Source organism: Culicoides brevitarsis, chromosome 1 (assembly GCF_036172545.1).
Source record: "Culicoides brevitarsis isolate CSIRO-B50_1 chromosome 1, AGI_CSIRO_Cbre_v1, whole genome shotgun sequence".
In the NCBI taxonomy this organism is placed as follows: Eukaryota; Metazoa; Arthropoda; class Insecta; order Diptera; family Ceratopogonidae; genus Culicoides; species Culicoides brevitarsis.
In genome coordinates this window covers 9,472,279-9,489,085 of record NC_087085.1, presented here as the reverse complement: position 1 = coordinate 9,489,085, position 16,807 = coordinate 9,472,279, and the positions used below count along the sequence as shown (strand labels likewise).

Genomic DNA, 16,807 nt, shown 5'->3' with positions numbered 1-16,807 from the left:
AAACTAAATCAAGAGCAAAAAAACTATGTCAAAAACTGTGTCAAAAACTGTGTCAAAGCCAATTTTGTCAAATCTTGCTCCAAATGGATAAAAATTTGTCAGAGGGCTCTAATTTATCATTTTTAATCATTTTATAACTCAAAACTGCAAAAAAATTGAAATTGCAAAAAAAAATTCCTTTGACATGGTTTTGTTTTAAAAACTAAATCAAGAGCAAAAAAACTGTGTCAAAAACTGTGTCAAAGCCAATTTTGTCAAATCTTGCTCCAAATGGATAAAAATTTGTCAGAGGGCTCTAATTTATCATTTTTAATCATTTTATAACTCAAAACTGCCAAAAAATTGAAACTGAAAAAAATTTTTTTCTTTGACATAGTTTTGTTTTGAAAACTAAATCAAGAGAAAAACTATGTCAAAAACTGTGTCAAAAACTGTGTCAAAGCCAATTTTGTCAAATCTTGCTCCAAATGGATAAAAATTTGTCAGAGAGCTCTAAATTTATCATTTTTAATCATTTTCTAACTCAAAACTGCCAAAAAATTGAAACTGAAAAAAATTTTTTTTCTTTGACATAGTTTTGTTTTGAAAACTAAATCAAGAGCAAAAAAACTATGTCAAAAACTGTGTCAAAGCTAATTTTGTCAAATCTTGCTCCAAATGGATTGAAATTTGTCAGAGGGCTCTAATTTATCATTTTTAATCATTTTCTAACTCAAAACTGCAAAAAAATTGAAACTGAAAAAAAATTTTTTCTTTGACATAGTTTTGTTTTAAAAACTAAATCAAGAGCAAAAAAACTGTGTCAAAAACTGTGTCAAAGCTATTTTGTCAAATCTTGCTCCAAATGGATTGAAATTTGTCAGAGGGCTCTAATTTATCATTTTTAATCATTTTATAACTCAAAACTGCAAAAAATTGAAACTGAAAAAATTTTTTTTCTTTGACATAGTTTTGTTTTGAAAACTAAATCAAGAGCAAAAAAACTGTGTCAAAGCCAATTTTGTCAAATCTTGCTCCAAATGGATAAAAATTTGTCAGAGGGCTCTAATTTATCATTTTTAATCATTTTATAACTCAAAACTGAAATAGTTTTGTTTTGAAAACTAAATCAAGAGGTCTCTTGCTCCAAATTTATTTGTCATTCTTAATTTTTAATCATTTTATAACTCAAAACTGCAAAAAAATTGAAACTGAAAAAAAAATTTTTTCTTTGACATAGTTTTGTTTTAAAAACTAAATCAAGAGCAAAAAAACTGTGTCAAAAACTATGTCAAAAACTGTGTCAAAGCAATTTTGTCAAATCTTGCTCCAAATGGATAAAAATTTGTCAAAGGGCTCTAATTTATCATTTTTAATCATTTTCTAACTCAAAACTGCCAAAAAATTGAAACTGAAAAAATTTTTTTTCTTTGACATAGTTTTGTTTTGAAAACTAAATCAAGAGCAAAAAAACTGTGTCAAAGCAATTTTTGTCAAATCTTGCTCCAAATGGATAAAAATTCATCAGAGGGCTCTAATTTATCATTTTTAATCATTTTCTAACTCAAAACTGCCAAAAAATTGAAACTGAAAAAATTTTTTTCTTTGACATAGTTTTGGTTTTGAAAACTAAATCAAGAGCAAAAAAACTATGTCAAAAACTGTGTCAAAAACTGTGTCAAAAACTGTGTCAAAGCCAATTTTGTCAAATCTTGAATGGATTGAAATTTGTCATGACATCTAGTTTTGTTTCAAAAACTAAATCAAGAGCAAAAAAACTGTGTCAAATGGATAAAAATTTGTCAGGGGGCTTTAATTTATCATTTTTAATCATTTTGTAACTCAAAACTGCCAAAAAATTGAAACTGAAAAAAAAATTTTTTTTCTTTGACATAGTTTTGTTTTAAAAACTAAATCAAGAGCAAAAAAACTGTGTCAAAAACTGTGTCAAAGCCAATTTTGTCAAATCTTGCTCCAAATGGATAAAAATTTGTCAGAGGGCTCTAATTTATCATTTTTAATCATTTTATAACTCAAAACTGCCAAAAAATTGAAACTGAAAAAATTTTTTTTCTTTGACATAGTTTTGTTTTAAAAACTAAATCAAGAGCAAAAAAACTGTGTCAAAAACTGTGTCAAAGCCAATTTTGTCAAATCTTGCTCCAAATGGATAAAAATTTGTCAGAGGGCTCTAATTTATCATTTTTAATCATTTTATAACTCAAAACTGCCAAAAAATTGAAACTGAAAAAAAAATTTTTCTTTGACATAGTTTTGTTTTGAAAACTAAATCAAGAGCAAAAAAAAACTGTGTCAAAAACTGTGTCAAAGCCAATTTTGTCAAATCTTGCTCCAAATGGATAAAAATTTGTCAGAGGGCTCTAATTTATCATTTTTAATCATTTTATAACTCAAAACTGCCAAAAAATTGAAACTGAAAAAAAAATTTTTTCTTTGACATAGTTTTGTTTTAAAAACTAAATCAAGAGCAAAAAAACTGTGTCAAAAACTGTGTCAAAGCAATTTTTGACAAATCTTGCTCCAAATGGATAGAAATTTGTCAGAGGGCTCTAATTTATCATTTTTAATCATTTTATAACCCAAAACTGCCAAAAAAGAGAAACTGAATTTTTAATGAGATAATAATTTTCGCTTATTTTTAAATATTTTTTAAATTAATTTTAAATTTTAGTAAATATTTTTTTAAAAAAATTGCAAAAATGCATAAGGCAAAAATTAATTCGTGTCAAATTTTTTTCAAATATAAACAAAACCGAGAGAGAAAGCAATAAAAAAAAGTCCATAACTCATGATTGATTAACGTATACTTTATTAAGATGCAAAAATTTGATGCAAAAACAAAAACTTTTACTGGCAAACATTTTTTAAATGCGAGACTTTCTTCTTCCTTTATTGATAACTTTTTTTATTGTTCAAAGCATTGAGGTATTTTAATTTATTTTTTTTATTTCGAAGCAGCTTCCTGTTGCTCAAATTTAGGATATTTCTCTTGAACTTGCGCCCAAGTGAGTCGTCCCAAGGCCAATTCGCGCATAACTTCCGCCAAATCATCCATCGCAATCCTGACTTGCGTCATCGTATCTCTCTCCCGCAAAGTCACCGTATTTGTCTTGATCGTGTCAAAATCAATGGTGATCCCGTACGGAATTGCAATCTCATCTGTTCGCGCATAACGTTTCCCAATACTGCCACTCGAGTCATCAACTTTGTGCGAAACATCAACTCGAGTCAGCGCTTGCGAGATTTTCTTCACAAACGGCATAAATTCCGCGTTATTACTGAGCGGAAGTACGGAGCATTTTAGCGGGGCAACAACTGGCGGCAACGAGAAGAAACAACGTTGTTCATCGCCATCCCGCATCCTGAAGCTGTGTTCAAGGAGCGAATACATGATACGACCAATGCCGAAAGATGGTTCGATGACACTTGGGACAATTTCTTCGACATGAATCGTCTTGGAACTGGTCTTAACGGAAACCAAATCTTTCGAAAGGGTGATTTCGGCATCGTTTACTTTGACTTTTGCCTCTCCCGATGCCTCGAGTTGCTTGTTAAAGTCCGTGACGTCATCGAGAGACATTTTCGCAAGAGCTTCGGTGATCGCTTTCGCATCTTTTTTGAATTGTTTCCCGATTGCTGCCTTATTTGGGACCGCTTCCGTCACTTGGATCGTTTTGGGAGCAGGAAGAGGCTTCTCCGCGACAAGTTTTACGCCAGTAGCGTTCGTATGTTGCGTCAAATCGTACGCAGAACGATCCGCACAACCGACACACTCAATCCAACCGTACGAAGTGAGACATTCGGCATCCCAACAATCGCAGGCATAATGCGCCATTTCGTTATTCATGTGTTGCCGGAAGCGCAAACGTTCCGGAACTATTCCAATTTTGTGTAAAAACAACTGAATTCGTGCCATAAAGTAACCGAGTGTTTGATTCGCAACCAAACCCGTGCTGACAGCTTCCCCGATAGTAATCGAACTCGCACTTTTTCCATCCATTTGGTTACAGGCGGAGTACAAAGTCATCGGCAAATCCTTCACATCCTCAAATTTCGGGTGATCTTTCAAATTCGGGTCGCAAAAATGCTCGATTTCTGCCATTGTGAACTCACGAACGCGAATTAACCCGGATCGCGGACTGATTTCGTTGCGGAATGAATTTCCAATTTGCGCGGCGGCAAAAGGAAGTTTTCCAGCATTGAATTCCAACAAACGTTTAAAGTTGACAAAGATACCTTGTGCCGTTTCGGGTCTCAAAAAGCCTTTTATCAAGCCCGTAGGACCAATTTGCGTCCCAAACATCAAATTAAACTCCATGGGATCGGACAAATCATTATTCGTTATCGGAGATTTCATGTCAAATTTCCTCAAAATCACGCGCATCTCTTCCTTGTTCATGCCATCGAGTTTTATGACGATGTCACTGCACTCGTCCTTGAGTTCTTGCGTCGCCCCTTTCGCTGCGGAGACTTTTTCCAAGTGATTTTTTATCAAATGATCCAATCGGAAGCACTCGCCGTTCTTTACGTCTTTCACCATCAAGTCGGCGAACCGATCTACGTGCCCCGAAGCCTTTAAAACGGGTTCCGGCGTGAGAATGGAGCAATCTACTTCCAACATTTGCTCTTCCAACACGAAAAATTGACGCCATGCGGAGAGAATGTTACTTTTTAAGGCGCATCCCATCGGGCCAAAGTCATATTGACCCGTTATTCCGCCGTAAATTGCGAAACTTTGGTCGTAGAAGAAGCGACGTTTCAGTAAATCTTCCATTTTTGCACGATCAAAGGAGGCTACTTGAGGCGCCAGCGCCAATTCACGATCTTCGAGCGTTTTTTTGCGAGCTTTTAGTTCGGCGACGGCTTTTTTGACGTCATTTTCGGGTGCGCCATCAGCTTTTAGCTTGCGAACCAAGTCGCCCTAAAAAGAAATTTCATTAAAAAAAATCTAATTGGAAAAAATAAGCGAAAACTCACTTGTTCCTTGACCTTTTCTCTCAAAGGAGCCAATTCAGCTTCGATTTTTGGGTCTGCCATCATTTGCACTAAACTTATTCGGATGTCGCGATGTTGTTTGTTCGTGCCCCACTTTGGTCTTTCTCGTTTCGGAGGTTTTACGGTCGCTGTTTCCTGTGTTGCTGTTGATAAAAATCGTGTCTGTGCCTCGGGTTGCAGCAAAATTCGGGATTTTTGAACGAGTTGCAAGGAGATTCTATTTTTCACTACCGGATTGAGGAGTTTTAGGAGTAATTTCATTAATAAAATGATTTTTTCCGGGTCAGCAACGATGAATCAGCTTCGCCAGACTTATTGCATCAGCCACACAACGTAAGCAAATGGCAAGTGAAAGGTTAGAAATCGTCGCCGGTGACAGGAGGCACACAAATTGAAGCCGGAGACGTACACCGGTTGTTTTTGTTTTCACTTTCGCGACGTTTTCGAAGTTTTGAGGCAGAAATTCGACCGAAAAATGGATGAAAATAAAGATTGCAGCTTGTTGATGATCATTTTAGACACGAATCCATCACAGAAAATCCTTCATTCAAATCCGCAGCATCTCACGACGTGCCTGGACTCGATTGTAGCTTTCGCCAATGCTCATTTGATGCAAAAAGCTGTGAATAGTCTCGCGATGATTGCTTGTCATCATCATGCAACGTAAGATTTCCCCCAAAAAATTTAATTTTTATTAATTTTCTTTTGATTTTTCAGGCAATTTCTCTTCCCGAACCCCTCGAGGCAACAAATGAACATCCGACAAATCGACGGGCAGTACGAAATGTTTACTTTAGTCGAGAAAACCGTCAAACAGAAGCTGGCTCAGTTTATTTCATCTGCTCCTCGTATTAATACTCCGGTCGAATCGATGTTGGCAGGCGCTATGGCGATGGCTTTGTGTTATATTCATCGCGTACAGAACAACAAACCAGTTGGGACGAAAATAAATCCTCGAATTTTGGTTGTTACAGGCAGCACCGAATGCGCTTCGCAGTACATGACTTATATGAATGTCTTTTTTACCGCTCAAAAGGAGGGAATTGTGATCGATGTTTGTGCTTTGGATAAGACTTTGAGTTTGTTGCAGCAAGGAGCTGATATCACAGGCGGGCATTATTTGAAGTTGCCACAAATTGATGGGTTTTTGCAGTATTTGTTGGTGAGTTTTAAATTTTTTTCTCTTTCACTTTGCCATTCATTCATAAATAATAATTTACAATTAAACACAAAATTTTCCCGATTTCGTTAGATTTTAATTTTTTTTATAAAGTTTTTATTTTTAAAAAAATTTGGCGAAACTAAAAAAAAAATTTAAATATTTTATTTATATTAAATTATTTTCTTTTGAAAATTTTTAATGAAACTCAGAAAATTTTAATTAAAAAAAAATATTTCATAAAAAAAAATAAATATATGACAAATTGAAAATTGGAAAAAATCAAATTTAAAAGTTAAAAAAAAATTAAAAAAATTTTAAAAATTTTAACATTTCTTTAAAAATCAAGGAGATTTTGATGGAAATCATCTTTAGAATGAAAATTTATTTAATTTTAGCTTTGAAATCCATCAAAAGTTTGTTAGATCTTGACTTGAAAAATTTCATGACCGTTTTTAATTTTTTTTTTTTAAACGGTCAAGGAAAAAAAAATTTTTTTATTTCTTCAAAAATCAAGGAGTTTTTGTTTCAAATCATCTTTAGAATGAATATTTATTCAATTTTAGCTTTGAAATCCATCAAAAGTTGATTAAAACTTGACTTGAAAAATTTCAAGAATTTATAAAATTTTAATTAAAAAAAATATTAAAATTTGAAATTTTTAGCTTTTACTTATTGTAGACAGTCAAATTTTAATAGGGCATATCAATATTCAAAACTCTATACATTTTTCAAAGAAAATTTGTTCAAAAATTAAGGAGTTATTTTAATTTTTTTTTTTAAACGGTCAAATATTTTTGATCTTAAACTAAATGAATTTTATTCAATTTTAGCTTTGAAATCCATCAAAAGTTGATTAAAACTTGACTTGAAAAATTTGGAAATTTATTTTTTAAAATTCAAAATTTTTTTTTTATTTCTTTGAATTTTTTTTTAAATTTTCTTTTTGAAGTTTTTCTTTTTAGCTTTGAAATATCATATTTTAGAAATTTACAATTTGAAACTTTTTTCAATTGAAAATAGTTAAAATAAAATCGAAATTTGATATTTTTACGTATTTTTTAATTTTTTTTCGATGTGAAAATTTACATTCGTTTGAAAAATTAACGGGAGCCCGTAATCAAAGATATCTTTTTTTTTTGTTCAGAATTACAATAGAAATCATCTGCAGAATGACTTTTTATTCAATTTTAGCTTTGAAATCCATCAAAAGTTGATTAAAACTTGACTTGAAAAATTTCATGACCGTTTTTAATTTTTTTTTTTTAAACGGTCAAGGAAAAAAAAAATTTTTTTATTTCTTCAAAAATCAAGGAGTTTTTGTTTTAAATCATCTTTAGAATGAATATTTATTCAATTTTAGCTTTGAAATCCATCAAAAGTTTGTTAAAACTTGACTTGAAAAATTTCATTCATCTTCTTTTGCGAATATTCAATATTTTTCAATATTTTTTAATAATATTTTTTAATTTCAGTGGGTATTTCTTCCTGATCCAAGTACGCGACAGAAGCTCGTATTACCTCCGCCAGTTAAAATTGACTATCGAGCTGCTTGTTTTTGTCATCGGGAACTCATTGACATCGGTTATGTTTGTTCCGTTTGTCTTTCAAGTAAGTTTTTCATGAATTTTAATCAAAATTTTGAATAAAAATATTTTTTTTCTTTCAGTTTTTTGCAAATTCAGTCCAATTTGTACAACTTGCCACACAGTTTTCAAAACTCCCGCGCCAATAACGGGCAAACCAAAGAAGAAAAAGGTCAAAACTTGAGAGTTCTAAAATAAAATTCAATTTAAATTCGTTTTTTGTAAGATGTTGTTTTATTTCTCAACCCAGGAAAGGGTCTCTCGCATTAAAAGGGTCCAAAAATTAACGGTTTATCGTTTTCCGCCGACACGGGGAGCAGCTTTTTGTGTAACTTTTGTAGCCTTTGCCTTGGGGGCTGCCTTTGTCGTAGTCTTGGTTGACTTCTTCTCGGATTGCTTGGCCTTCTTTTGTTCCTTAGCGACCCTGAAACGCGAGAAATTAATGAAAAAAAGGTTTTTTCGAGAAATTTGGGGGAAAAAACTCACTTGATGGCTTGTTCACGTTGAGCCTTGCGTGCTTCGGGCTTTTGGTTACGCTTCGCCATGATGTCAGCCATGGAGGCGCCGACAATAGCACGTTGGAATTTTTGTGTACGACGAGTACGCTTCTTGCTGGCCTCCTCTTCGATACCCTTCTTGTGCTTGCGACGATAGAGAACGGTCCACTTGACCTTACGTGGATTGCGCTTCATGAGGAACGAACGTTCGCACTTTTTGTTGATGAAGGTGAAGGTTTTACCGTCAGCCTTGACGAGAGTTTTACCCATGCCTGGGTAGATTTTGTATCCGCTAAATACGCACAAGCCGACCCTGCAAGAAAAATAACGAAAAATTTCATTAAAATCGAGTTTTTTTCGGATTTGAAGGCAATTTTTACTCACTTCATGATGAATTCTCTTTATCAGCTTCTGCTGAATGAATCTGGAATGGAATAAAATTACATTTTTTAGTCAGTTTCTCTATGGGATTTGTGTACAGGGGCACGTGGCGCAAAATTATTCGATATTTATGACAACTTTTTGTGCATTTCTCAGCAAATGAGGCACTTTCTAACACTTTTAACAAAGGCATCGGGTAAGTTTTTCTTAATTTTTCACATTTTTAAGCCACAAATCGTGTCAATTACCGAATAATGATGAAAAATAATCTCGCACAAACTCACCTTTTAAAATTACAGAGAAAAAGAAGGAATATGGCGAGTTGTCAAAACTGTCAAAATGTTCGGGCAACAGGATAGCCGCCGGAAAAGACATCCAAATAGACGTAAACAAACACGCTTACCGAGTTAAAAGACCCGAAAAACTCAATTTTTACAGTATTTGAGACGAATTTGTGCGAAAATCCGGCAAGATGAAGATGAAATTAGTGGATCAGGTTGTTCGCAGCTTCAAAGTTGCGAAAGTTTTTCGCGAAAATACCGACAAAATTAACGCTATTGATTTCTCGCCAGGCGGAGAACTCTTAATTTCATGCAGGTACGACGAAAATTTGTTTATTTTAGGCTGTTTTCGGTATTTTATAGATGATTTTTTGCAGTGAGGACGATCAAATTGTGTTATATGACTGCGAGAAGGGCACCCAAGTGCGAACAGTCAACAGCAAAAAGTACGGCGTCGATCTCATTCATTTTGCGCATGCAACAAAGTAAGATTTTTCCCTCCAGTTTTGATTTTTTCTCATTTTTTAATGATTTTTTTTGCTTTTTTTAGTACCGCAATCCACAGTTCAACAAAAGTCGACGACACAATTCGATATTTAAGCTTACACGACAACAAATATTTGCGATATTTTCCGGGTCACACGAAAAAAGTCACTTCGCTATGCATCTCACCGACCGAAGATACCTTCATTTCCGGCTCCATGGACAAAACTTTGCGATTATGGGACTTGCGTTCGCCCAATTGTCAAGGGATTCTTCATTCCTCGGGTCGTCCCGTTGCCGCTTACGATCCGGAAGGCTTGATTTTTGCCACGGGCGTCAATTCCGAAAGTATCAAACTCTACGATTTGCGAAGTTTCGATAAAGGTCCCTTTGTGACGTTCAAATTGAATCAGGAACGCGAATGTGATTGGACTGGATTGAAATTTTCGCGTGATGGAAAAACAATTTTAATTTCGACAAATGGCTCGATTATCAGGTTAATTGATGCTTTTCATGGAACGCCCTTGCAAACGTTTACGGGACACTTGAATAACAAGGGAATTCCGATTGAGGCGTCGTTTAGTCCGGATTCGCAATTTATTTTCTCGGGAAGTACGGATGGTCGAGTGCACGTTTGGAATGCAGATACGGGTTTCAAAATTTGTTCGTTGAATGGAGATCATCCGGGACCGATTCAGTGTGTGCAGTTTAATCCGAAATATATGATGTTGGCGTCGGCTTGCACAAATATGGCTTTTTGGTTGCCGTCGATTGAAGATGTCGTTTAAAATAAGGAAATTTCGAAGGAAAATGGATTACGGAGGAATTTGAAAAGGACAAATGCTTGAATGTAAAATAATTTAATTTTATAAGAATAGAAATAAGAAACAATTTTTTGTTAAATTCGAAATATAAATTAAAGAAAAATCATTTTTTTGTGAAAATACTGAAGGTTTTTGTCAATTTTTAATTTTTAAATATTGCGAATTTGAAGTTTTGAACAACAAAGAGAAGTATTTCGTTAAAAAATATCAAATATTAAAAAAATTTTGATTCGTTTAAAATTTTTAATCGAAGAATAAAATATTCAAGTTAGTATTTTTATTAACAAAATTAAAAATTTTAAAAGAAGTTAAATATTATTATTTCGATTTTTTACAATTTTTAGACTTTTTTCGAATATTTTTATTTAAAAATATTTTTTTAAACCAAGTTAATTTTTTTTTAATTTTTTATTTTAAATAAAATGGAAGAATATATCGCTGAACAACAGAAAAAAATATGTTAGAGTCGAAAGATTTTTTTAATAATTATGATTAATTTTGCCAAATATATTTTGCCATCATACTTTAATTTATTAAAAAACTTTAAATAAAAATTAAATTGTATACTTTATTGAAAATTTAAAATTTTTAATTAAAATTAATTTTTTAATTGGTAATTTTTTAAACTTTTTTTTTATTATTTTATTTAATTAATTTATTTTTTTTTAATAAAATTTTTAATTGATTAATTTTTAATAAATTAATTATTAAATTAAATAAATAATTTAAATAAAATAAAAAATTAATTCGATTTTTTTAAATTTTAAATTAAATTTTAATAAAATATGTATTTAAATAAAAATTAAAAAAAATGTTAAAATTTATCATTAAAATTAATTTTTTTTAATTCCTTTAATTTTTATTTAAATTATTTTATTTTTATTATATTTTATTAATTAAAAAAATAATTAAAATAAAATAAAAAAATTAATTCATTGCGATTTTTTTAAATCTTCAATTAAATTTTAATAAAATAATTTAATTAAAATATTTTTTTATTTTATTTTTTTTCCACAAATTTTTTGATTAAAAAAATTATTAAAATTTAAGCGCGTGATTTTTTCGTTAAAAAATTTTAATCCAACCTCCAAAATAATTGAGTGCTAAAATTTCTTCTTCTAAAAAAACTGTGAATTACCCATAAACAAATATTTTAATCGTAATGTCAATGTCAGAATTCATGAATTTTCGACTGTTTTTTTCTACAAATTAATCATCAAAACGGAAAATCATCCAATTATTAATTTTTTGACGGAACTTTGATAAGCAAAAAAGCAGTTTTATTGACTCATCAACGTTCATTCAACCATTTTCCGTCATCAAATTTAATTCTTTTGTTTTTGTTTTCTTCCTCGATTATCCTGATTTTCCCTTTAAACTCCAATTTTATAAGAACCCAAGTCTATTTTTAGTTCAAAATTACTTAATGCGAATTTTTGATGGATTTTGTCATCGTTACACGAGGAAAATGAGTCAATTTGCCGCAATTAGAGTTCGAAAAATTACTACATCGATCGTGATAAAAACATAATTTGTTTACACATCCATGGTTTTTTACAATTCTCATGCAAAATAGAAAAAAATGTTAGAATTCCGTCAATGATTCGTATATAAAAGGTGCTTGTTGCAGTCGAGAGCTTTTAGTTGCTCGTGTTTGCTGGAAGAGTTTAAATCGTGTGAGTTTTTTTTTCGAGCAATAAAAGGACAAGTCGTCTCCTTTTAACTCATTAACCCATTTTTCATCAAAGAATTTTAAATAATTTATAGACTTTTCCCACTGATAAACTTTGCATGACCTTAATTACGGGTTGAGTGCTCATGCAATTTAACCGAGTGATTCACAATTTTTTATTTTATTGCAGTTGACAATTGAAATTGAAAGTTTTATTGCGAAAAATGATGAAAATAGTAATTTTTGCATTTATTTCGTGCGTTTTTGGCGCTTCGACAGTTTTTAAAGAGGAATCTGATTCAGAAAGTTTGCGATATTTTGAGTTTCCGGAAGGAGAACAGGCGCAGCAACAACAACAAGGAACGGATTTTGGCACGAGTGACACAGGAGATCCAACTTTTAGACAAGGAATAACAAATGGTACGGTGATTATTATTCCAAGTAAGTTTTTTCCGTGAGAAAAAATGAGGAAAAATCAGAAATGTAAAAAAATGAGTAAAAATTTGCTTGACTAAGCAAAGGTCGTTTTGATTTTACTTTTAACAATTAAAATATTAAAAAAAATAATTTTCAAAATATTTTAAAAACTAAAAAACAAAATTAATTCAATTTTAAATAATTAATATTATTTTTAATAAAAATAATTATTTACTAATTTATTATTTCAAAATTTTTTAATTAATTATTTGAAATAAATAATTCAATTTATTTTAAATAATTTAATTTTTTAATTTAAAAACATTTTTTATTTTTTTTTGCTGTTTGATATTGATCAAAAAACCAAAAACTTATTGACTTACTCATATTGACTTTAAGCTTATTTCACAATTTCATCCTTTTTTATTCAAGTTAAATTTTTTTAACTCTTTAAAACTTCAAATTGAGTCAGGAAAAAAAATTTTAGATTATCAATTTCGGACTAAAACTTGGAAAAAAATTATTAAAATTAAGAGATATCGAACTAAAAATTTTTTATTTTAATTTTTTTTTACATTTTTCATTAATTTTGACATAAATTTTCAGCTATTAATCCATATATTGTCAACAATAACGGAACAAATTGCAATTGTATCCCAACTGGATCATCTTGTAGCGGAACTTCATCCGGATCAACTAATTATGGCGATAACCAATTGGATGTCAGAATTGTCAATACCTTCGGCGGGGTGAGTTTTTATTAATTTTGAGAACTTTTTTGCTTCTTTTCCATTTTTTTTTAAATTTATGCTTTTCATGAAACGACTTTTGAGTCGTTTATGAGAGGATTCAGGTACATTTTTCATCTTTTTGATAATAAAAAAAAAATTTAAAAAAATATTAAATTAATTAAATTGAAATTAATACTTTAATATTTTTTGAAAATTTTTTTTTAACATTTTTCGTGTATTTTTTCGTTCAGATTAATACCGGAAGTGCACTAAGTGGTTCTGTTTCCAATGCTATCAATACTGCTACTGGATCGCAGTTTTCGTCATGTTCATCGAGTGTGCTTCAACTTTGTTGTCTCAGCGGCGGATATCAATGCGGAAGACAATATCCAGCAGTTTCGGGGTCTCCAACGCCTCCTTCAGGCTCTGCTTACTTCGGGCAATATCCGTGGCAAGTTGTTCTTTTGACGACGGGCGATGTTTATGTTGGTTCGGGAGTTTTGATTGATAATTACAACGTTTTGACTGTTGCTCATAGGATTTCTGGATACACGTAAATTTTTCTAAAATTCCTTAAAAAAAATATTTTTTCCTTAAAATTATTTTAATTAATTAAATAATTAATTTTTTAAAAATTAATTTTAAATCCTTTAAAAAATATTTCTAAAATTAAAAAAACTATTTTTAAAATTTCTTAAAAAAATATTTAAATTTTTATTTTATTTTCATTTTAATTATTTTATTTGATTTTATTAATTTTTTTAAAGAAATTATTTTTAAAATTATTTTAAGAAATCAATTTTTAAAAATTCCTTAAAAAAATTTTTTATTAAATTTCTTTTTTAAAAATTTTTTTAAAATAATTTTAATTTTTTTTTTCAGAGGAGGTCGTTTTCTGAAAGTTCGTTTAGGCGAATGGGATGCCGCAAGCACTCGAGAACCAATTCCCGCGCAAGAATTTACTGTCAGCCGAATTTTCATTCATCCCAATTACGTTGCTTCAAATTTGCGAAACGACATTGCCGTTTTACGCCTTTCAACGAGAGTCAATTTGGGTCAAACGCCAACAATTACAACTGCTTGCATGACGAGTTCTTTAGTTTCGAGTGGTCGTTGTTACGTTTCCGGATGGGGTCGAAATGCCTTCAATAATGGTCAATATCAAAGTGTTCAGAAACAAACTGACGTTCCGATCATCGATCAATCGACTTGCCAATCGCAACTGAGAAACACGAGACTCGGCTCCGGATTCACTTTGGACACAACGAGCTTCATTTGTGCTGGCGGCGAAGCGGGAAAAGATGCTTGCACGGGAGATGGAGGCGCGCCGCTCGTTTGTAACATTAACGGGCAGTTTTACGTTGTCGGGCTCGTGGCATGGGGAATTGGATGCGGAACGTCAACTGTGCCGGGAGTTTATGTGAATGTCGCGTCGTACATTCAGTGGATTCAAAGTACGCTGTTTCAGTGAAAATAGTTTGAAGCGTCATGCTTGAGTTTATCTGTGGAGGTAAAATATATTGAATGTCATCGTTAATGGTGAGGTCAATTACGTCACACAAAAAATTTGCTTTGAAATGCTCTTTTAATGTTTGTTTTTGATTATTAATAAAAAAAAAGTTTGTTTATTAAATGTTGATAAAAATTGATTTTTTAATTTTATTCTAAGAAATGTATGAAAAAAGTAAAAATAAAATAAAATTAACATTTTTTTTTAATTAAAAAAATCAAAAATTTTTATTATTATTATTTTTTAATTTTAATTTTAATTTTATATGCTAAAGTCATGTGTATTAAGTGTCTGTATTTGTATTAAATGGGTAAGTAGGTAAAAACGCTGGAGAACGTCGATCTTCATTTTTTTTCGTATGAAGAAAAAAAAATACATTGGTCGTACCTGAGTTTTGTTGCTAATAAGCTTTTTTAATTAGCAAAAAATTAAAGTTTTGACAGAAAATTTCTCAAAAAATCTTCGAATTAAAAAATTCTTAACTAAAATGCTAAAATGAAGAAAATTAATGATTCTTGGAAAAATTCTTGACAAAAAAAAAATCTGTGCGAGACACGCGTTGTCCCATCTTGCTTCTTTTGAGCCTCTTTTTTTAAATGAAAACAAAAAAATAAAATCGGTGTCTGATGAGGCAAAAGTAACAGCGGAGAGGGCGCTACTCTCGATCGGAAGTGCACCGATTTTTCCATTTCCGGCACCGATTTTTTCATTTCCGGCACCGATTTTTCCATTTCCGGCACCGATTTTTCCAAAGAGACGAATGAAAGTGATAAAGAGCGCTAAAAGGTATGCAATGAACACAAATGCAACGTTGTTGCAATAATCACAACAGGTACATTTTTCACTTTCAAACAAATTTTTGCCTTACCTTTAAAATTAAAATTAATGGAAAAATTATTTTTAAGTTATTTGATTGCTAAAAAAAAAATTATTTTATTTTTTTTTTAAATTAATTTTCAAACCTTCAGAGATGACATAAGAATCTAAAATTTAGCTCACATTTGTCACTCGGTCAAAACTTTTAAAAATAAATAATTATTAAAAGACAAAATAAAATTTAAAAAAATTAGTAAAAGAATTTTAAAAATTAATAAATATGTATAAAATATTTTAATGAAAAATTCTTTATTTTTTTTTAATAAAAATTTTTATTTTGGATTTTTTTATTTTTTAAGGAGAAAAAAATTTTTAATTTAATAATTGAATTAAATTGAATAAATTTATTTATTAAAAATATATTTAAATAAAAAATAATTCATTAAAAAAAAATCAAAAAATAATAGAATTATTGATTTTTTTATTAAATTATTAAAAATAATGAAAGTATTTTTTTTAAATTATTTTTATTTTATTTTTTTTAATTAAATTAAAAATATTTATTAAAATATTGAATATTTATAAAATTCCTTTTAAATTCCTTCATTTATCATTTTTTTTTGAATTTATCAAAACGTCATTTCTACTCGAGAATGTAGATCAAGCAAGAACGTCACTAACCTTGACACACAAAATAACCTGTTGGTAAAATATTTTACCACATTTTTTTTTTAAATTGATTTTTATTTTTTTTTTTGTGTTAAAATTAAGAAGAGTAGTTTCTCATTAAAGAAGAGATTATTTTTTCTTTTAATAAAAAAACAAATGTTTAAAGTATTCTTAGCATCTGTTCTTTCTTGTTATGTAAACATTACGACACAGAACGAAAACACTTTTTTTTATATTTTGGTTTCTCCGACTTGTTTTCAGAATAGTTGTTTTGTAATCTGACACGACCAATGTCAATACAATTCTTTTGAGACAAACTATTTAATTCATTTTTTTTATTTCACTGCGATACCGGTTTCTTCGCATTTCAGCTGGAACAGAAATACATTGTTAACTACAAAATATTATTTAAATGAATGGAGACGACTTGTTTTTTTGTTTTTTAATTTTTTTTTTAAATTTCAGTTTTTTGAACTTTTAAAATTAATCGTTCGTTCAACAGACAAATTTTATCGATTGTATAATAAAAACGAACGTTCTCAAAGTAATTATTGGCTTATCTGTTGTTGAATTAAATAATGAGGAAGATAACAATGGCTAAAGATAGAAAAATTAAGCGTGCTTGATAAATAATTTTATAAAAGCAGCTGAACAAAAATAATTTATTTTTTCGATTAATTAATTAAAAGTCGATCGATTAAATTTAAATCTTTGTGAGAATATCAAGAGCTCTTCATGCATATTAAAATCCCCTTTTGATATCATTTAAACACGTTTTTTACGTTG

The 16,807-nt window shown here is 30.3% G+C and overlaps 5 protein-coding genes across 5 annotated transcripts; 3 read left to right on the top strand and 2 right to left on the bottom strand.

Annotated features, from left to right (window-relative positions):
• Positions 1 to 2,786: 2,786 nt before the first annotated feature.
• On the bottom strand, positions 2,787 to 5,332 carry LOC134827447 (glycine--tRNA ligase). The gene is made up of 2 exons (XM_063840079.1): positions 4,978 to 5,332; positions 2,787 to 4,921 (listed from the first exon to the last, which is right to left on the bottom strand). Exons 1-2 carry the CDS (start codon positions 5,254 to 5,256, stop codon positions 2,945 to 2,947), a joined length of 2,256 nt encoding a protein of 751 aa, XP_063696149.1. The 5' UTR covers positions 5,257 to 5,332; the 3' UTR covers positions 2,787 to 2,944.
• Positions 5,333 to 5,394: 62 nt separating this feature from the next.
• On the top strand, positions 5,395 to 7,955 carry LOC134827448 (general transcription factor IIH subunit 3). Its single transcript, XM_063840082.1, has 4 exons — positions 5,395 to 5,658; positions 5,713 to 6,157; positions 7,630 to 7,765; positions 7,824 to 7,955. Exons 1-4 carry the CDS (start codon positions 5,471 to 5,473, stop codon positions 7,922 to 7,924), a joined length of 870 nt encoding a protein of 289 aa, XP_063696152.1. The 5' UTR covers positions 5,395 to 5,470; the 3' UTR covers positions 7,925 to 7,955.
• On the bottom strand, positions 7,952 to 8,734 carry LOC134827449 (large ribosomal subunit protein eL24). The gene is made up of 3 exons (XM_063840083.1): positions 8,622 to 8,734; positions 8,227 to 8,550; positions 7,952 to 8,164 (listed from the first exon to the last, which is right to left on the bottom strand). The coding sequence occupies exons 1-3, from the start codon at positions 8,624 to 8,626 to the stop codon at positions 8,032 to 8,034; spliced, it is 462 nt and encodes a 153-aa protein (XP_063696153.1). The 5' UTR covers positions 8,627 to 8,734; the 3' UTR covers positions 7,952 to 8,031.
• Positions 8,735 to 8,976: 242 nt separating this feature from the next.
• LOC134829011 (WD repeat-containing protein 82) lies at positions 8,977 to 10,322 on the top strand. The gene is made up of 3 exons (XM_063842007.1): positions 8,977 to 9,215; positions 9,277 to 9,384; positions 9,450 to 10,322. The coding sequence occupies exons 1-3, from the start codon at positions 9,091 to 9,093 to the stop codon at positions 10,168 to 10,170; spliced, it is 954 nt and encodes a 317-aa protein (XP_063698077.1). The 5' UTR covers positions 8,977 to 9,090; the 3' UTR covers positions 10,171 to 10,322.
• A 1,780-nt stretch (positions 10,323 to 12,102) lies between these two features.
• Positions 12,103 to 14,497, top strand: LOC134837230 (phenoloxidase-activating factor 2-like). Its single transcript, XM_063852599.1, has 4 exons — positions 12,103 to 12,319; positions 12,902 to 13,044; positions 13,278 to 13,579; positions 13,909 to 14,497. The coding sequence occupies exons 1-4, from the start codon at positions 12,103 to 12,105 to the stop codon at positions 14,495 to 14,497; spliced, it is 1,251 nt and encodes a 416-aa protein (XP_063708669.1).
• The last annotated feature ends 2,310 nt before the right edge of the window (positions 14,498 to 16,807 follow it).